The 22,082-nt window shown below is 45.9% G+C and overlaps 1 protein-coding gene across 1 annotated transcript in view; it reads right to left on the bottom strand.

The window, feature by feature from the left end:
- Positions 1–14,097, bottom strand: part of LOC126535828 (glutamine synthetase-like) — a 75,858-nt gene extending 61,761 nt beyond the window's left edge. Inside the window, exons 1-2 of the mRNA XM_055073454.2 lie at positions 13,571–14,097; positions 12,085–12,148 (exon numbers count right to left, since the gene is read on the bottom strand). Coding sequence (XP_054929429.1) covers positions 12,085–12,148; positions 13,571–13,648 — 142 coding nt within the window. The 5' untranslated portion in view covers positions 13,649–14,097. The remainder of the gene's footprint in view (positions 1–12,084; positions 12,149–13,570) is intronic.
- Between the last annotated feature and the right edge of the window lie 7,985 nt (positions 14,098–22,082).

Genomic DNA, 22,082 nt, shown 5'->3' with positions numbered 1-22,082 from the left:
AGAAAAGATTGTTCTGGTACGGGACGAATTTTTCTTTAACTGCGAGGCTTTTCTTTCGAGGAATCCGTATGGGCTTCTTTTGTAGAAATTGCTACGATTGGGTGAATGTCTCGTTTTCCCTTAATTAATAGTCTTTTCTTGTATTTAGCGCCTTACCGTTCTGACTGGCCAAATTCTGTCGACACCAACAGCGAATGCCTCCTTGCCGTACTGGATTATAGATATTTCGCACTTCCTTGGAATGTCTGTTCCTAGTTCCTCATAACAGTACACGGTCCCATTTAGTACTCTACATTGTCGAATTGGGCACTTGCACCTTAAAATGAGCAAGTGTAGGTTTGTACCGCAACAAAAATAAGAGCATGAGTGCTTCTGCGATTGTCTTCATCACATTGTTGGGGCTTTCTTGAATGTGCGAGAATGGTTTATAACAATATTGCTAGGTGTTTCGCGTGAGGATCTGGAATATAATAACTTTCTCCGTTTCTGCTGAAGGTATTTTGGTACCGTCGATTTAATCTATCGGTTAATTCGATCCTGGCCGAAGGACCTGGCTGGCGCCCTTGCATATTTTCTGTGGGCTTAAACATTCATTATTTTGATCCGAAAATTGCCATTCGCAGGATAGTGCGAGCTTGACGAGACCCCAATAACGACCCGTTTTAGTGGCAGCGTCTGTCTCAGCACAGCTTAGGGGTGTTAAGAACGGCCAGCTGCAGTGCAAGTTTTGCCGGCCAATTGCGACTGTGGCGGCAACTTTCCTGGAGCGTCGCCGCACACCTCTAGCCATGGCGTGACTAAGTCGACTGTGTGTGAACAACAAACAATACGTGCGTCCTCGACTCTCCGTCGCTGGAGCCGAGTTTGACGAAGTCGCCATTGTGACTAAACGGGCTCGGCGGACCAACTATTGTTACTAAGCCCGCCGGAACGTCTACTGAGACCCCTTCCCACGCGCCGACCAAAACGCCAAACAATGGGCAGCCGGCGGGCGCGCTGCAGCTCGGGGAATAAATGCCCCTACAGTGCCGGGTCGTCTCCCCTACGGTGCCTCATCTCCCCTACGGTGCCTCGTCAACTCGCCTACGGTGCCTCGTCGTCTCGCCTACGGTGCTTCGTCTCCCCTACGGTGCCTGGTCAACTCGCCTACGGTACTTGGACGGCCGTTTCCGTCACCTGGGTTTCGGGGGAGGATCGAGTGTTTAAAAACCGCTGTTGTGCGGCTGCTTGGGACACTTTCTCAAGCAGTCATGTTAGACTGATATAAATACTGTAAATAAACCCATATTCCTCGTTCTCGATGAGAAGCAGTCCTTCCCTTTATCAACGTCCTCAGCGTGGATAAGTTGGACAACGGCATGGGCCAGCTACCTTTTAATTCATGCCCGACTCCACTCTTGACAACGGATCACGAGCGAAGGGATTGAACCCCCAATCATAACAGGGGACAGTGAAGGCGTTAAACGCCATCTCCTGTCTGAAACGCCTATTTTTTACCCACCCGAAGAAGATTTTCCAGCAATAACGGTAGCTGACAATGTCCGATTGTGGCATTTACCTGAATACAACGGGCATCTTTTGTTTTCGAAGGAAATTGAGCCGAAACTTGCCTAAGCTGTGCAATCGAATGTGAAACTAAAACCGTGTTTGCTGCATTCATATGCTTTACCGCATATTGTGGCTGTAGTATGGCGAAGCTGACTTTAAAATCGGCTAATGATTAGGTTTATACTTTGGTTCGAAGTTTTAGGTCATTTCTACTTTAGTTTCATACTTTGGAGAAATATAAAGTTGGTATGCGGTCGTTTTAGAGGCATTTTTATCAAGCACATACTGCCAAATGAGTCAACGGTGTTTTGGCATGTATTTGCATCGGACAATTAGGTCAATTTCATCGGGCTTGTGAGGGTAGAATTAACGGAAGTCGACTGTAGAAAGCACATGATGAAGCACCTGGAAAGCACCTATGATGCATCACTGCTTGTATTCTTGCTCAGGTAGTGAAAAGCATGGAAAAAGTGATTCACGCAACATCCACAGATGTTCTGTTGCAGACGCAGTCATCCACCTTATTCAGTCATGGCAGTGTTGCTACATCACCCGATGCTTAGCCCCCTATGCCCAAAAATGTCGTTGCCAAAAATGAAATGATCTGGTTCACATGTTTTTCACAATCCAAGCAGTCTTTACTGTCAATTACTATTGCTTTCTGTAACCTCACCTGTATGTTAGCACTGACTTATATGATAAGCTCATTAAAAGGTAAAAAAGAATACTGGACGTTTATTTATGTTATTTTTTAGACATAAAAGGTTGGGTGCTTAAAAGTGAGCCGAATTTGCGAAATTTTTGCAAAGACAGTAGCTCACATTGTCTCACAAAAATAGAGATATCTTCACCATCACCAAGACAGCCACTGCCTACTTGCCTGTGAGCAGGAAGCTGCGGATCTTTTCATTGCTACCCTTTTGAAAAGGATCTAGTCATAAAACAAAGAGGGCAGGCGGAAATAACTATTCTGTATCATGCACACTTGCTCTCAATTCACATGCTTGTATCATGCTAGCTGCTAGGGTTTCAAAGAGAACTTCACAGAGAAACGTCTAGTATCTTAAAATGACAAGAAAAAGGTACCTGTTGACCTAAATTTCCATGAGCTCGCCAGGAACCAGATAAAGAACAGGCAAACATTAAGATTTTTTATTACGATATTTCACTATCTAAACCTTCGTAGAATGAGGAACCTTTCAATAGTCGAGTTGTTACACTCAAAAGAAAACTATTACTAACTAGTGACCAGTTTCTTTTGTTTTGCAGGCCAAACAAAGTGTATGTATTTGACGTTGCTTACTAACTCTTACTGCTCTCCCATACAACAGGCATCTGCATTCATATGTTTTCAAACAAAACTAGTGTGTGGAGCCATGTTTGTGGTAATGCAACGCAAGTGCTATGTTGCAAGACTGTTTCGTAATATTGTTAAGTTCTAGGGAGTAGTGACCAAAGAGTCATGCAGCATAGCATTTACCCTGCATTGCATTACCAGAAATATGGCTCCACGCAATAGTTTTGTTTGAAAACATATATGAATGCATATGCTTCTATCGAAGAGCTAGATAAGTAAGTGTTAGTAAGCAATGTCAAATACATGAAATATGTTTGGCTTGCAAAACAAAGGAAACTGGTCAGTACTTAGTAATAGGTTACTTTTGAGTATAACAAATTGACTCTTGAAAAGTTCTTCATTCTACAAAGGTTGATACAGTGAAATATCGAAATAGTTGGACGCATTTGAGTTATCGCCTGGCCCAATACACTTGCAGTGGTAGCTTATCTCGATCTCGCAATTCCTGGCACTCTCCAATCTACAGCATGTCTGACCGCTACAGTGGTAAAGTGTTCTGCAGCTGGGGGAAACCAAAGGGTTGATTGTGCAATTTATGGCATTTCCAGGTATTTCACTTAGTACCTCCTCTATACAAGATCGACACTATGCCACTAGACCACTACTGTGCTGCAGTCATCCTAATGTTATTTACTAATCGTATACACAAACTATACGGCTGGTTCATCAAAATTTTAAACTGCGCGAGGAAGACTGGACGTGAACTGAAACATTGATACACGCACAAAGCGCAGACTTCCATCTGGTTTTATTTTGTGAAAGCAGGGGAATTTATGAGGTACTTCATAATAGCAAAACTAGGAGCAATCGCAAAAAAACAGTGCACGAGGCAGTGACAAAAAATAGCAAGGCCATGTTCGCATTAAGAGTGCGGGAGAGTCCTAATGTGCCCATCTAAAAATTTTATTTCTTTCCTTTAAATTCTCCCCTTGCAGTGTAAGAGCTGCGACAGCAAAAGCTGCTCGCCTTATCTGGAGCAGACGAAATTCCTTTTGAAGGAAAAATAAAAATCTGGAAGAGTAGTCATCAAGGCATTCCAAATAACAAAAAGGAAAGAAGGAATCAAGGAAAGACGTAGTCAAGGAAAGAAGGAATCAAGGAAAGAAGTTTCCTATCAAGGAAAGAAGTAGAATTCTTAGATGGGCACATTGGGACTCTCCTGCGCTGGTAATACGCAGGAGAGTCTTCTGCGCTGGCCCTGCTATTTTTCATCGCTGCCTCGTGCACGATTCCATTGCGATTGCTCCTTGTTTTGCTATTTTGAAGAACCTTATAAGTTCCCTCCCTTCACGAAATGAATCTACTTGGAGGTCAGCACTTTGTGTGAGCGTCAATGTTACTGTTCACGACTGTGTTCCTCGCGCAGTTTAAAATTTTGCTAAAGCTACGAACTGACTAGCCCAACAACATACCTTACTTCAGCATACAGCTAAGCTTGTTGGTAAAGTTACACAGAATGCCAGCTGAAACGGGTACCGTGTGTATCTGCTCTTCCGTGTTCTCATAATGTAGCTCAGCCTTGCAGGGCATTTGGTAGTTTCAATACTGGCTACTATATTTTAACTATTAATATAATTTCTATCTTCAACTGACAACCAAAGAGAGTACCTCATGCTACATTCTTAACATTGCTGCAGTGTCGCAGGATTTCTGTCTAATAGACTGGCCTCTACCACCAAATGCCTGAGAAATAAAAAAAAATATAGGGGTGTAGATCCCAAACACTGTGGGTATTTATGTCACAGAAAGCATTTTGACTGTAAATGGCTATGTAACATTGCTTCAGGTTCTGCCAAACATTGCAGTTTTGACCAATGTGTTTGTGTATGGCAAGTGATTCCAAGTATGACACACGAAGGCAAAGACATGGTCGTAATATTGATATATGCATATTGCGTGTTTCCTCTGGATGATGCACGCGGGCGCCCCGAAGAAGACGACGAACGCGCACTGTGGGCCACCGCTCGACCCTTCCTTCCCCCCGAGAGTGGTCGTCGTTGTGCTCACGAATCTTTCGACGGGCTTTCAGGACGCAGGATTGTTCGTCTAACCATATGAAGGTTTCTTTGCATCTTCCCATCTACTTTGTAATGGCTGCTGTTTTGCCGAGTTAAAATCCTGGCTTATGTGGTATTCAACTCGGCAACTTTCTTGGCCCATCTCCTAGAATGGGTATGTGTCACTGCGACACGAGGAGTATACAAGCTTTACATATATTATTAAGATAAGTGTCATACGTCTCTGTGCATACACCTCTTGTCAATGTTCTTCACTCATTAAGCACGTATCACCTTCATCCTCACTGCCCAGACAACGGCTAAAAGCGGTGAGATGGCCTCCCTACATAAAATTCTTGCAATGTCTGATACAGCTTGCCAAAGCAAACACACTTTCCATCATCTGGATTGCAACAATGCATTAGATATGCATGTTTCATAGATTCTGATTAACCACTTTACATAGATTCTAACGTGTTTGTTGGATCTGCATTTCATTTTGTTCTCCACTGAAGAATCATTACAGCCTAGAGGTAGTACAATGGTGCACAGTGTCCATGTGCTAGCTGCTACAGTGAGGGGACTTGGAAATGTGAGCGAATCCCGAAGGTGGTATAGTCTAACAAAGCACCTCAAAGTCCTACAACAAAGGAAGAATCGGAGAGACTGACATGCTCTCACTTTTACAAGCAACTTCTGTATGCACACATGCTCCAACACATATTATGCACCGTAATACATGCGCCACTATCCTATACACCCACCTACGCATCGGCGAGTGAGAAGTATGTGCACGGCAGTGGCCAAATGGTTAGAGCGTCGGGTTGTTATGCTGGGAGACAGGTCTGGGCTCACTGTCAAACATATCTTTGTTTTCAATGCAGAATACAGAAATGAGGCATGACACAAAATTGCCTACTGTAAAGCGCTTGGTATGAGGAAAGAATTCTTTGCATTAAAAATGCCCAACTCTAGCACGTAATATTTAGCAAGCGTGCTTTCTCACACACCTGAAATGCTTTGTGATGCAGCACATTGCAACTACCGTGGCTTTGCCACATGGTTGACGTGTATAACAGTAAAGAGCTTTGCAACAACAGCGGCGTTTTCATACAGCTAACCAGGCGGCTAGCAGATGGCAGGGCGAAGTCGAATTTGTCTACAACACGAAGCAAAGGCAAGTGTTTGACGTAGTAGTTCTGCGGAAACACGAAAGGTGGAGAGAATTAATGAATAAAGGGAAAATCAGACATCCACCGGTTCGTAGCAATTGCTACAAGGGAAACCCATACAGGTTCCTCGAAAGGATAGCCTCACAGTTGAAGAAAAATTCGTCCTGGTCCGGGACTCGAACCCGGGACCACCGCATTTCCTGGGCAGCCTCTCTACCATCTGAGCTAACCAGGCGGCTAGCAGATGGCAGGGCGAAGTCGAATTTGTCGACAACACGAAGCAAAGGCAAGTGTTTGACGTAGTAGTTCTGCGGAAACCCGCAAGGACCAGGACCCGGACCAGTCCCGGGCCAGGACGAATTTTTCTTCAACTATGAGGCTATCCTTTCGAGGAACCTGTATGGGTTTCCTTTGTAGCAATTGCTACGAACGAGTGGATGTCTGATTTTTCCCTTTATTCATATGTCGTCTATGTATCGTAGGTATGTGTGGGGCTTGTCAGTGCAGTGCGATAGGAAATCTGTTTCTAAAATCCCCATAAATATGTTCGCGTAGGTTGGTGCAAAAGACGTACCCATGCTTGTACCATGTATCTTTAGGTAGTAACTCTCCTCAATTTCGAAGTAGTTATGTGTTAGAACTAATTCAAGGAGAGACAAGTAGACTTCAGTAGAGTGTTGTGCATTGTGTTTAGACAGCGTTTCAAAATTACTCGACGTATTGCTGCTATGCTACTCCAGTCACTCTTTCAACTCATGTTTTTTTTTCTTTTGTGTTACCCGCGCACTGATCGCCTGACCGGGTCCTCTAATGCCACAAGAACTTGCCGCCAACGACACCCCTGAATGCTTCATAACCTCTCGCCTCCTCAACCCGCTCCCAGGCACCCGTCTTAAATTTTTTTCTCTTTCTTGTTCTTTCTCTCTCTATTTTATTTGTCTTGGTGTCGCCCTGGTTCTTTTCTGCATTTCTTTCTTTTCTTTTCTCCCCGCGTTCCCACTCTCCCGCTCTTGTCCCCTCGTCTTGGGAACGAAGCTCACGGACGTCGGACGACAGCGCTCGCTACCTCTGAAGTCTCTCCCTTTAAAACCAGCCGCCAGAGACAACACCCGCACGTGACGTCACTACACTATCCCTTTAAAACTAACATGCCGAGGATGACGAGGCCGCCTTTGACGAAGATAGGTCCTCCTATCGAAACGTTGGCCAGCCTTTCTGAGGCACCTTATCCCTGTTTACAAACTTTATACCACAGTGTGCTATTCCATCTCTCAGCTCCTTTCTTGAATCAGGTCTGATAGACAGTCATGAAATTACCAAAAGAGCCTGACACTCTCAAAAGCAATTTCCTTGAGGCAAGGACCTCAAGTTTAGCATTGAGTCAGTTTGGTCACCAGGAAGAGTTATTCCTACTCATACATGCCTATTTGGTTCTTTCATCTAGTTTCAGGCGTAGGTGGGAAGTTTTCATCTTTCCGGGGGGGGGGGGGGGGGGGGGGGGGCTTGGGCTCAACCAGCTTTCCGAACCCCATATATATATATATATATATATAAATTTCTTGCACTTGACACTTTGTGTGACCTCGGAGAATTGTTCACCGAAGTGACAGCGTTACATGAGAATTTACAAGAGCTCATAGTAGGAGATAGTTCAATTTCGCAGCCTGAGTTCTGTTCCACCACCAAGAATCTGGCGTCTCTCGCTGGTGTAATCTTCTATCGTGTAATTATCGTATACTTCGCTATCACTAATACTGCTTCGCCGTTCCGGCGATACTGCAGCCTCTTTCTGTTCTTTTTTTTCTGTGAGTCCGAGTATATAAGCGCTCCTGCGCATGTCTGCTGTTCATTCTGGTTTCGAGTGAATCCGGCTTGGCCTCATTTAGGTTGCTGAGTGAACTATACAGGGTGCCCCAACTATCATGTACCAAGACTTAAAGAAAGAGCAGTTGTTTTACTCGAAGAAAACCTAGTGCATATCATTTTCAGCACGGTGGAGTAGCCGCCAGTAATGCTGTCGTTCCTAAAATTTATTTGGACAACTGCAATTAATTATCTAACTCGATAAGTACTGTTCTAATTATTGAAGTGTCAATGAGGCATTTGTAGCCACCCCCCGGCACCCCCAAATGACATCTAACTGCTGCGTTTTCAGCGACGGACTAATTGCGTGCAATTTTTTGCGACTGGCAAACAAACCTCACGAACTATGAGAAATGCCACGTGACTGCGCTCCCACCCGCATCACAAAGCAGCACCCTCAAATAAGCGGATTGAAAACAACTGCTCTGCTTGTCGCAAATTCGAAGACAGCGCATCGCCTTGACATGGTACAGAAGAAGCACCAACAGCAGTTTTCGAGGTCTCTCAGCTATTCCTTCCTCTCATTTCTACGTAACACTTATTATCCGCCTCTACAGCCCGCCTGATCACATTGATAATAAAAGCCCTTGGTAACGTAGCCGCAGCGCCGCTCTGACCAAGCAAGAAACGAGAAAAGCAATGTAATAGGCATAGAATGTTTCAAAATCCTGGCTGTGCTCGCACCGCGTCGAAAGAGTGCGCGCGCAGCTATATTCCGCGCCAAAAGCTTACTTCGGACCAAAACCAAATTAAAGTTACCGTTTAAATTTTCATGAAAGTGTATACGTGCTGCAATAGCAAGTTCATGGCAAAAAATAAAAGCGAAATAAACAGACCGCGAAGCGACCCACATGTTGAGAAAATGCAAAACCGATGCGTTCAAGAAAGTAAAAAACGCTTCTAAATGAGCCGAATTAGCAATCGAGACGCCTGCACAAAAAACAAAACGAAAAACTATGCATGAGGTTGTAGTGAGCCCTTATTACCTATGAATTGGTAAGCGCTGTTGAACACCAGCTGCTGCCTAGATGGTATTTCACAAGAGTCACAGCCACAGGCTGTCTCTCATGTTGGCTGAGTGTATGAGTAAGTCCTGGTGTTCGATAATAAACATCATTAGAAGTTATCACTGGGTGTGTCCCTGCGTGTCTTCTTTTGTCGTGTCTTCTATTCGCGCTGCCGTAAACATATTCAAGATGCGTTATCAACAAGCCCACATTCCAACCCTCGTGAATGTCATCCTTGCCTTGAGCTAACTTGACGTCCTTCTCGATCATGTAAGCACGACGTTTCACATAACCCCAAAGAAATAAATTGAGTGCAGAGAGGTAAGTTGACCTATCCGGCCAATTTACAGGACCGTGCCTTCCAATCTATTCCGCAAGAAAAGTAGCATCCAGCCAGTTTCGTGCTCGACTGCTGCTCTGTGCTGGTGCTCCATCTTGCTGATACCACCGAAGTGGAAGACGTGACAGCGGGACTTCGCTGAGAAACTCATCCACCACTCCTGCAAGGACTTCGTTCACGTAGCGCTGTCCAATCAGTGTGTGATCGAAGATGGGAACGATTATAGGAATGACAAATTCTGAACCATACACTGAACGACCACTGGTACTGGTGCCGAGTGCGCTTTACCCAGTGTCGATTGGAGTCACTGTTATAGTGTGCATTATGCAAATTTGCCTGGCTGTTTCTGCAAAAATTGGCTTCATCTGTGCACACCATGTTACTCGAAAAGTTCGGTGCATCACCGGCTTTAGCGAGACAATCTAGACAATTCTACAGGTCCCTATCTTCCAAGCATCTGTGCTGGTTAAGGTGGTACGGGTGAAAGGTCGTTGTTTAGAATCCTCCATACTGATGACTTGGCAATTGGTACCTGGGCAGCCACGTCCCGCACGCTAGCATGAGAGTTTTAGGCCATAAATGCTAGAACACCCCTGCGTAGGCTAGGACTCAAAGATGGAGTCCTACGCCTCTGTTTCTTGAAGCTGTCGGTTTGTCTCAGGTTGTCATCCTTTCTGATCATAGTCCATGCGTTTAGTCTACCTCCACACTTCCATGACTGATATATATTTGCAGAATCCCTTTTGTTGTCATTTGCAGCTCCCAAGGCAAGGTTCATTTTGCCTTCTGCTCATCAGAGAAAGACATGATGACTGGGACGAAACAAAACGCACCTTCAAACATTTGTACTGATGTTTTCAATTTGCTTTTGTGGCGATAGGGTTTGTGAAAAAAAAAAAGGACCATCCGTGCACTTTATCTATGCTAATTGACAGCAGCTATAGCAGATTGTCTCTAATACCAGGCGGGACGTGTTACTTCGGTGGAGGCGTGGCAGATAAAGCACTATCCAATAAAGATGTTTTACTGCGAAGCTGTATATGGCTAGCCGATTCGGGCATCCGTACGTCTGTCGCATGTACCCCGAAACCTCCTCCGGCACAACCCCATGTGAATGCACGGAAAAAAAAAGCGAAAGAGAGGCGCGGATTTGCTGCGCCAGTGGTGACGTCGTTGCTCTTCGTCGCAGCCAAGCGGGCGCGCAGCAGCAGTTTCTGTCCGGCTCCGAAATGGGTAGCCCGCGCGTCATACGTACTCCTGAGGTGCAGGCAGCTTTCGATCAGCGATGCCGCGAGCAGAACCGGGAATGAGCTCGTCTACACTGTCGCGATGTTGCAACCCGGGTACAAGAACATGCTCGTGCAACCGAGCGCAAGAAGCAGCTGCGTGCTGAGGATCCGGCAGCCTACCAAGCCGTCGTTTAATGAACCATCGGGATTAACCCAGTGATAAACACCGGGGCCACACGTTTCAGCTTCGGTGCTTAACCATCTGTGCGGAGTGCTTGGGCGGTAATTTTTGTCATATCCTTCATTTCGTTCTGACTAACTCAGAAGGAGTCTGCTAGACGGCGCTGTTTTAATGACGCGGGTGGAAGCGAAGTCACGTGGTATTCGCCATATTTCTCAGGGTTTATTCATCAGTCCGAAAAAATTAGTACGCAATTAGTACGTCGCTGAAAATATCGCAGTTAGATGACCATTGGCTGTGCCTACAAATACCTCATTGACAGTTTGATAATTATGATAGTGCATGTCGAGTTAGATAATTAATTACAATGACCTAAATATACCTCAGTAACGAAAAAAATACTGGCAGCTTGTCCACTATACTGTAAACAATATGCACTAGGTTTTCTTCGAGTAGCGCATTGCTTTTTTAATTTTGGTGCATGATAGTTAATTGGGACATGCTGTATATATTTATGACCTCAGCATTGCAAGTTACGATGTTTCGATCCATAATAAATGTTCTAAATTAGTAGAAGTGATTATATTAATGAGTTGTTAGCTTTGCTTACTGGAAGGAGAAGCGATACTGAGACACATATGATTCACGTGCACTTCGGACGCCGTTGGTGAAATACTATGCAGAAGGGGTCACTAAAGTGTACATGTTTTTTTCAGGGTCTAAAAAGCACGCAAAGAATTTTGAAGCGAGGTGAACATACAGCAATATATTCATTCTCTAGGCATAAGCTATCCATACCTTTAGAAATAATTGTTGATTGTCTACCACCTTCTCTTAAAAAATATAATACACTTTTTCCTGTGTATGTATTTAATTATATTGCGTATGTGCATGGTGCTTACAGCGGAAATTTAAAGCAATAGTGAGCTGAAAAAATACGGATGAGGCAGCCATCGCTGGTCCTTCTAATGCGCTTGTCTAATATTGTCAGGATTTGCAGAAATAAAGCAAAGTATGAATTAAAATCCCTGCACGTCCCCGCCAACAACGATGCAGTAAGCTATCAGCCACAATAAAATGTATGTGAAAAAGTCGAGTCAAGTCAAAAGAAACCTCGAATGGTACGGGTGACAAAACTCTGGCAATGGCACGTTAGGTGGGGGAGGGGTAGGATTCGGCATCGCTGAAGGAGGGGGCTCACATTTGGTGGGTGTGCTGGTTGTACTTTTCAACTCGGAGCTTTGTATGCGGACTCTAACTACAAGATTCAAGACCCGCCATCAGGCACGGCACTAATTATTATTGAGGACACCTAGCCAGATGTACGAAGAAACGCGGATGATATATCTGCATAATTCTTTGCAATAAGAGACAATGGAGCTGAACTCACATTTTCTGCCTTGCGCTTGCGATGCTCTACCAAGTAATGTCCCAATGTCAATTTTCCTGGATAGCTGCACATGCGTAGTAAACATAGTCCCAGGAGGGCTAGGAAGCAGCACTCACAGTCATGATGGCAGATGTTAAATATCATTTAAAACATTCACATTACATAGCACATGATCTTTAAAGCAGGCAACTGGCCAACAAACCCTCGTTTTCTGCCATGAGGCATCAAGGCTGCAAAAGTCGACACACTGGTGTTTTATGAGCGAGAAAAATCAGGAGAATCACAGGGCTCAGTTTTCTTGTTCATAACGAGCACGTGATGGCAACAGACAACAAAGCAAGAGTAGCTGTATAAAAAAATAGGCTAGAGCTGACAACCCAATCACTGGCAGCTCACAATATAATTCTTTTACAAATTATTGTCGCAAGACTTGTGTATACTTGTGTACACTTGTGTGAGCATGCATATTTACTTGAAGAAAAGTAAACTGATATCAACTGAAACTGAAGATATCTGGAAGCAAATTTTCAGGATTCTTCTTCTTCTATGTCTTTTGCGACTGCAATGTTAAATGTGTGTAATACCTTGTGGCCACTTAGAACATTTAAATAGTAAACAAATAAATGGTTAAGCATCTCCATACCCTAAATTTGTGGAGAAGCGAATTAGACAAATTTGCACACAGCCAACAATCTGGGCCGAGGACAATTCACAACGTTACTGCCGCAATTAGAAGCAAATCTTCCTCATGCACAGAGATCAATTAAAGCAGACACAGTATTTGTGTCATCTGCCTTCTTGCTATTCTTACAATGTCGATCACACTTGCGAAACTCTATGAACGACAGCAACGGAAGTGTATAAAAGGCTTGGTGAGCCGATTCATACACTAATATATATATGCTTAATTTTGGAAGTGCCTTTAAAAGCGGCAGCAACAGTAAAGTGGTTCATTGACCAGCTCGCTCACAAAGTACCCATTGTACGATTTAACTCCACGGTTCACACAAGAGCTGCTAGGAAACTTTAAGTAAGGGAAACACGCTTTCGTTATCTCACTGCAACGAATGAAAGCCTCTGACGCCCCCACCGCGATCAGTGCAAGCAGTGATAAAGGTGATTAAATGCAGCCATGTGTTGCATGGGTAAATAAGAAGCGCATAGCGTAATCATGCTATAGAGATGGAGAAACAAAAGAAGACCTACGCACAAGATAAATACCACAGGACGACATACACACTAGTTTAGCGCATGCATTGCTGGCGCGTGGAAGCTGCCACCGTGCTTTCTACATCGGTGGAACGCGTAGGAACTGCAGTAGTAATTGTTGAAGGCACGAACGAAGCAATTATCCTGCGATCACTGCTACACCTGCGACCACTGTTTCGTGTTCCTTCGAATTTCGAGATCACATCTACCACAGCTCGAATGCGCAACAGGTTTTTACAAATGTCAGCAAGAGAACGGGTAATCCCACGACACTCACCTTTGCTCCAAGTGCGTCGCGGTAGCCCCACAGAACACCTATACAAGGTAGCACGGGCAGCTGGGCAACAAATGTCATCAAGCCCAGGCCCACCGCAGTGTCCGCAATCTTAATCTTCTAAACATGCGCAAAAAACAAGAGGTGAGCCCTAAGATCGTGCGTACGGTGCGCACGCGAACGAGACTCAAGTCATGCCGTCCGAGTTCGAGAGTAGTTATTTCAAAAAAAAAAAGGAAAAAAAAGAACAACATTGCGACGTCACGTCACTAAAGCAATATTGTTCTTCTTTCTCACCTTCGCTCAGCTAACGCATGCGCAGTGACCACGGAGCCCTCGGGGGCGATGTTCAGGTGCTGCTTCGCCGGCGCTTGGATGGCTTGGTCAGCGGGGGTTAACTCCCCGGTTTAGGTGGCAGAGGTAATTGGCGCCATATATGAAGAGGGCGAACCCGAAAATCCGTTTCCCTTGCATGGCCTCGTAGATCGTCGCGCGCACGCGCGCCGATTCAGCTAGCCGAGCCCTCCCCCCGCCCTCCCTCGTTGCTCCCTCACCATCGACTGTCTCCGCGCGCGCGCCGTGCGGCCCCACCGGCCCGGCGCCTGCTTAGCCCGCTGCATGATGTTTCATGTTTCGTTATCTGCTGTTATCGCGAAACGTGCGCTGCTGTGCGTTGAGCGGCGTGGGCAGTTTCGTCAGTTTCGTGGTCCTCGGTAGCTGTGCGCTTGTTCTCCGCGATGTTTCACCCGTTTCACGACTCGTACACTCTTAGGCAAAGTTACACCCTTTGACTTGCCCCTTCTGCCACACAACAATAATCGTTATCTGCCTTGATGCGTTTCCTTTCTTTAACGCTGCGAGCCCGGTAACTTCCAGTAACGAACGGCACGCGCGTTATCACCGTAGAACAGTTTACACCCTTTGGAGTGCCCCTTCTGATAACGCGCGTGCCGTTCGTTACTGAAAAGTTCCGGGCTCGCAGCGTTAAAGAAAGGAAACGCATCAAGGCAGATAACGATTATTGTTGTGTGGCAGAAGGGGCAAGCCAAAGGGTGTAACTTTGCCTAAGAGTGTACCGCTCGTGCGTCGTGCAGTGGTGCACAAATACCTCAAAAACAAGCCCTGCAAGGTTGTTCCGGGTGCCTAACGACAACAGGTGAGCGTGCAGACCCAAGAACATCAGAAGGCGCATGTACACGAACACAGCCCTGTCCAGGTGTGTGCTCCATGAGCTTCCGGACGTCGTTGCGCCTTGATTGTGCTACACTAGCATCTTGCCGGTAGACAAAGCTGACAAATAGATGTTCCTCCTCATTATCACCTGGTCTATGACTTGTGTTTTTCTGTGCCAAGGCTCATTCTGCAACTTCAGTAACTTGCCCAGCTTTCCATACTGCCCTCATTGCTTTTTCTGTGTGTCACATTCTACAAACGTACTAACAGCTGAAAAATTACTGTTCGTGTCTGTGTACTATCTCAGTAATCGCCGATGGGAAAACCGCGCGAACAACCTTCATGTGTAGGCATGATACGCTTTTTCTTCTGGAAAGTATGACCATTGCAAGTGTCCTACGTGCAGATTTTCGCAGTTTGTGTTTATTATACGAATGAGTACCCAGTAGATGCGACTTAGTGCCTTAAGTGACGTAATTTTGTTGCTGAGCATTGCATTCGGGTCGAAATGAAAGTCGTGTTGTTGGCTTATTTTACCTGGTCTTTGATTGAGGAATAGGCCTTTTTGCGAATGTTTTCGATGTGCTGCTGCATAAGCCGACTACCTTCTGTTCACCTTGCCACCGTTACTCATCAAGTTGTGGCCAAGTGCAAAATGTGATAATGTGTATTTCAGTTTTTAGTAAAATGTTATTTTTGTTCTGCCATGTCTTTTTCAATTTGTTAAAAAAAAAATTAAATTATGGGGTTTTACGTGCCAAAACCACTTTCTGATTATGAGGCACGCCGTAGTGGAGGACTCCGGAAATTTCGACCACCTGGGGTTCTTTAACGTGCGCCTAAATCTAAGTACACGGGTGTTTTCGCATTTCGCCCCCATCGAAATGCGGCCGCCGTGGCCGGGATTCGATCCCGCGACCTCGTGCTCAGCAGCCCAACACCATAGCCACTGAGCAACCACGGCGGGTTTTTTCAATTTGTTCAGTAGTAATGAACACGTCACGCATTTCATATGCTTTTGTGCAGGTTTATAAGTAAGCTCTTTTTTTGTATGGCTGTCAATCAAAAAATGTTAGCATTTTATTCTATATTTTACGTATTTTGCGTGTCATTGTTTTTGCCATTGCCAGTGAGCTTTCCCTTTCTATAGTTGTCATGACTATGTCATACATGTCATCCAGTTTTGTGCAATATCTTAGTGCACATATCAGAAGCTCGCCCACATTTCTATCTTGAGGGCGTTATATAAAAATCTTTTTTTATGTGTGTGTACATGAAACTGCCTTCGCGTTTTCTAGCGCTTTTTTGTTATTTCACCGTCTGTGAACTTTTGTGTTTAGTACGCTTGTATATGTCCTGCACCTTTAACTTTTGCTCATTTTTTGAGCGTGTGTCTCACCCCGTTATAAGAAAAATCTGTTTTCGGAAACGAAGTCAATAAACTGAGACCAAAGATCTGTTGTGTTGGAAGTGGAATTTTATTATGTCCCGGCACATGCTGGTATAAGTATGGCCAAGACTGCGTGCGTGCCAACGCATAGCCCACGGCGCACCACGCGCCAGTTCGCAAGCAATGCCAATGCGCGCATTGCTTGCGAGCTGGCGCGAGGTGCGCCGTAGCAAGCAAGCGCGATAAAAAAAGAACGCGCCATGTACAGGTAAAAACAAAACAAAAGTAAGCGGCGCGCGTGGCATGGGGGAAAAGGGAGAAAGGGAGCGGAGCGGGTTGGCATGATAAAAACAATGAAAAGAAAAACGTTTGAGAGAGGAGGCGCCGCGCGGCTGCTGTTCCTGTTGCCATGACAACGTAAACAATCGTGTGCGCCGCCATTTTGCTTCTGCGTCGCCCTGCGGTTAGGGCCGTAACTGAAGAGGACCTTGGCGCTACTGTCGAAAGAGTGTCTGCTCGAAAACAGCCAATGGCATCCATGCAGAGATTCACCTCCCTGGCTTGGTCGCTAAGTCGGGCTCAGTCTTGCCATGGAAGAAGCACGCGCCGGTGCGAGCGCGTCAACTCTTCGCCGCAGGCGACAGGCCGAGTCTGAGCACCCTGCCGGTATAGCTCGCCCGGCAGAAGCACTGAAGCGTGCTAAATATGCGACACAGACAGATGAATAGCGAGAAGCTCGACTGGAGAAGAAACCCAGGTATGACCGAGACAAGCCTTTGATGTGGAATGAAACATTCAAAGCAAAACCGTGCCTAACCATGGTTAACAAAGCTTTCGCTCGTATGACTACGTTCAAGCCACGTTGAACCTCAGCTACTTTGTTATGGCGTGTTCTTTAGTTGTGCAACGTGGCATACGTATAATGGCAATTTGGAATGGATGGGTGGTTGGATGCTATGAGCTTCCCCTTTGTGAACGGGCAGCGGGTTGCGCTACCAAGCTTATTTTCATATTATGCCTAATGTCCTGCCTATCGTTTTTTTAAACATGCAGAACATTCTCAGGAAAAAAGTTCCAACTTCCCAGAAAAGTACGGTCACCGTAGTTTTCTGCCGGCAAATCTGCAATGGCTTTTTCACTAATCTCCACTGCGGACATGTTTACATTACCCCTCCTAAACCTAAGAGCTTCAAGGAGGCCTGCAGAGCCTAAACCGTTTGCGGGGTATATAACGGGTTCTATCGCTTCCCTGCCGCAGCTCATACATGCTTCTTCTTCCTTGGTGTACCTCGCTATATAACCATATGTTCTAAGGCATTCTAATCTCGCTTCTAAAGTAAAGAGTTTCGCTCGTGGATCATGTGGTTCCCCGCGCAATGTCATCACGGAAGGGGACGCGCTCCCGAAACTAAACGAGACGGCGCACCGGATGGCGCGAGACATGACCCGCTGCTCCGAACAGGGCAACGCCTCTCGAACGATAGCGAACACTCCTCGCGCAGAACGGGACAGGCTCACTAGTTACAATGACATAACCAGTGCATATCTAAACGCCAGAAGGGTATACACACCACCGAGTCCCAAATTGAACAGAAAACAGGCCGTCGCCTGGAGACAGCTCCAGACGAACACTTTCCCTAACGCATTCCATCTGAAACGTATCTTCCCAGATAAGCATCAGGAAGACACGTGCAAATTGTGCCAGGAAGGACCAGCAACACTCAAACATATGCTGTGGGAGTAAATGTAGTTATAGGACGGATGGAAATTTCTGCGGAGACCCTGTCGCCGAGGTGGGCCACCGCTCTGCGCAGCTTAGACCTCGGAATCCAGGCGTGGGCAGTGCAGCAAGCCTGTGAGGCGGCGTTGAGGCAGGGCCTTGACGTTCCCCCGTGGGAGACCTGAGCCCGGGTCGCGCTAAACATTGCCGGACGTGCAATAAAGTTGTATCCATCCATCCATCCAGCCACACATACATACAACATACATACATACATCCCTTTGAGTTGTCGTAAATTGTTTCTTTCCCGATTTCATTTTTAATTCCCAGGTAGGCACTCATAGCAGGTTTCTTTTCAACTGTCGCCACCCAGGAGATTGTCTCCGTCTCTCTGACTTTGTGTTTGACGTTCTTTGTTACCATGTCGCTTACTATACCGGTCGCACACTTGCTGGTAAGCTTACTAGCCTTTTCATCCACTCTGTACAAATACACGAACACTCTCGCAACCCATTTACTTTCTTTCATGTTCCTCAGTCGTTCTTCGAAATCAATATTACTTTGAGCTTCTCTCACTTCAAAGCCGGTCCTGCTCATATCACCATGTACGACTTGATTTGTAGTCTCCCCGTGAGCCACCGATAAGAAGCGTCTCGCTGACCTTTTGGTTACTATCGCGCCCTGATCGTACCTCCGAATTCAAACAAACTGTACTTCGAAGTGCAAGTCCTGTAGCCATTACTACTTTCCACATATCAAAGAGCACCTCGTACCTATCGTATCCCTATAGCGCTCTCTGTTTCATAATGGCTGCATTTCAACGCGATAGCGTTAAGGAGCTCGTGTCGCAGAAAAGCCGGTGTCGTCGGCGTTGGTGTCGGCGTCCGCGGCGTTGGCCGTAAGCGAAAAATCCCGGCAGGAAATTCATAAATAAAAACAACTTTCAACATGGCCTGCGTGGGAATCGAACCAGGGTCTCCGGAGTGTGAGGCGGAGACGCTACCACTCAGACACGAGTTCGATGCTTCAAACCGGTACAAAAGCGCCTCTAGTGAATGCGGTGTTGTCTTAAAAACATGCCGTAGAAAGTTATACTGCGGTGTATATCCGTAATTATGAGCATGTAACTTACAGAAGTTGCACTTACACGAGTAGCGAAGTAGGTTTCCGCTACATTTCTTCTGCGCTTTCCGCACACGCAGAGCCATCTTGCGGCAAACACAGAAGACCCCCTCCTCTCAATGTACGGCGCTGCCCCGAAAGGTGGCGCGCCAAGCGCGCATTGGGGCTGTGCGGGGACCGGTGTGAGGCGCGTCGCGGCGCCGACTCCCTCTCCCCTGGCGACGCTTCGCCGTGCTCTCTCACGGGTTGCAGAATCAAGCGTCCTTCCTTTCTTTAGATCACTACCTATATATCTCTCTGCCCGTGCCGATCACGACGTTTGGCTGGCGTAGATCGTTTCCCCCTCCGAGACACCCGAGTTCTTTGGTTCGTTCTGCTTGCTCAGGCGCACGTTTCGCTGCCGCGCCAAACGCTGCGTTGCTCGACGCTCACCGCGTCATTGGCGGGTGCAAATTCCGATGCGGGGCGCCTCGTAAGCGATCGCTGCGCCGTAGCGCATTGTCTTACACCCCTTGGCGGGTCGACGGGAACGCTGTCGCGTTTCACTCTTGAAGGCGAAGCTTAAGTGTCCTCCAATTTTTCTTCTCATTCATGATACTGCAGGCCTTAATAGGTACAAGCAGGAGGGGCAATTCAATAAAATATATAAACACAGAAAAATAAAACACATCTGATTTATGAATATATATGCAACGGGATAAAAGGAAATCAGTAAATGCTTCAATATAGACACATCAGGCAGAAAGCAAACATACACAATTTTTCTTCCCCGTTGCTACTACAATTTTCTCTGTGTTTCCATATATCTACTGCCTTCGTTTATCCATACACCAATGTATGGGTAAATATTTTCATTGAATACCATTGTCCAGATTTTGAACACTAAATTTCGATCCTAACATCTCACCTTCCTATCCACAAATACTAGCCAGACGTTGCATATCACTTGGCCTGTTAGCAAGCAACAAAATGTAGTCCACATAAAACATACCTGAGAAATGCTACTCTACTATCGTGCCAGCTTGTCTGTATGATAAATTAAACCCAATATTGATTCCTTCTAGCGTCCTGTCCATCCTTACCAGTACACCCGGCGACAAAATACTGCGGGGCACGGGACCTGAGAACAAGCTGAATATCTCAGCAACCTCACAATGCAGTCTGGTATTTTGGGCCTCGGCTAGAATATGCTAACAACATTGTCTTATACAGTTTTCTGGCTACTGGTGCAGGCTGCTCGGGTATTGAACGTTTTCGGAGATCCTGTGGTCCGTAAACTTTTGTCGCCGGGAGTACATCATAAGCAACAGTGGGGATACAGTGGGGATCACCCTTGTCTTTGTCCTTTGGAGATATTAACTTCCTCCCCGCTCCTCATCACTTCGCATCGAACGCAAACGACATTTTCTAATTAGATCGCCTTCAAGAGCTGCATACAGTCGTTGCCTAAGCCATCTCCATTCAAAATTTCTCACAAAATAGTGCGCTTCACCTTGTCACACGCTTGGGCGATGTCACAAGAAGCCAGATACAATAGTCTCCTTTCTTCTCCGGATCTTTAATTACTCTGAGTAAGAACAAATTAGTTATACTTCAGGCGCCAAACAATTCTTAAGCCATTCTGAACATACCCCAATGTGCGATTATGTTCTTCCATGTTTGTAGTTTTAGTTGTCTGCATTGCTATCCTGTATATTGCCGATGCAATGGTCGACTGCCTATATTAATGAATCCTATCTTTTCCCACCACACCTTTATAAATAAATTATTTCTATTTTGTCGCCAACTGTCTAGTATTCGACTTTCTTGCAGATACATAGAATAAACTTTATTCTCCAACGGATAAGGTGATCTACCCACCCCGGACACGCAGTTCAGTGGACGAGTGCCGCCGCCTCAGATGCAGGCTGGGATGTCTTGGGTCCCAGCAGCCTCTTCAGCCAGTTGGACGAGCCGGAGCTGGAGCTCAGAGTCCGAGCTGCGCAGCAGGGTCTCCCAGGTGTCTCTACTACCTAAATTGCGCGTTCTCCCGGGAGAGTACGGACATTCCCATATGTGGTCGAGGGTCCCTCTCGCCCCACAAAGATTACACCTATCGCTCTTGGCCTCGGGGAACATGTGGTTCGCCATAAGCGGGTGCGGATACGTATAAGTTTGCAGTCGTCTCCACGCGACTGATTGTCTGGTGTTTAATTTTGAGTCTGGTGGGGATACCAGTCTACGAGCCAATCTATAATGCTGCGTGATCTCCCCATATTTTAGCATGTGCTCTCCGCTCCATCGGTCATCGACGGGCACCGTATCGCTCGGCGGTAGAGATCTCGAGCCAGCTCGTGGGCCTCCTCGTTGCCGGGGACAGCTTCGTGCGCCGGAGTCCAAATTATTTGCATTTTTCTATTTAACTTTCTCTGGCCTAGGATTCTGGCTGCTAAGGGCGAGATCCTTCCCTTGCTAAAATTTTGTATGGCAGTTTTTCACGGATTTCTGTCACCCAACGTTCACTTTCACCTTTAATCATTGCTTGAACCAGTATTTGGGCCGCAGATGATTTTCCCGGTATATTTACCATTTTCTGTCTACTTGATCCTGCGGCAACTGCGCTTTCTCTTTTTTTTGTTTTTTTGCCTGCCTATACTCTCGTGAAGCTTTCTGTCGTTCACCCTATCGCTTTCCGTATTTCCCTATTCCACCAGCTTTTCGCTTTCCTTTGTCCTTTACAACAAACGTGTTGCTTCTGTTTCCTTATTTCTCTCGTTATTAAACTTAGAAGCTCAATATATTAGCATTCATTCCTTAGCCATTTGCCAAGTTCTTTCTCGACTTTTGTGACTATATTTGTTATTTGTTTAGCGTTCAAATACGGACTGGCCATTCTTTCTCTCCTTCCTCTCTTTCCCAACTACATTTCCCATCTTCAAGATAATGTGTTTACGGTCACTCCCCATGTTGCTATACTCTTGCTTGTCTATGACCATTTCTCTCAAGTTATAAATTCCCTCTGTCAGCAAACCGCAACCATTCGTCGATTGCCTATTTCCGACTTTCCATGTGATCCGGCCATACAATTTGGGCCTCGTATTCACCATCATGAAGTTACGTTGCTCACAGAA

Source organism: Dermacentor andersoni, chromosome 4, assembly GCF_023375885.2.
Source record: "Dermacentor andersoni chromosome 4, qqDerAnde1_hic_scaffold, whole genome shotgun sequence".
NCBI lineage: Eukaryota > Metazoa > Arthropoda > Arachnida > Ixodida > Ixodidae > Dermacentor > Dermacentor andersoni.
The sequence above is the reverse complement of the archived record's forward strand: the minus strand, read 5'-3'. Positions and strand labels throughout refer to the sequence as shown.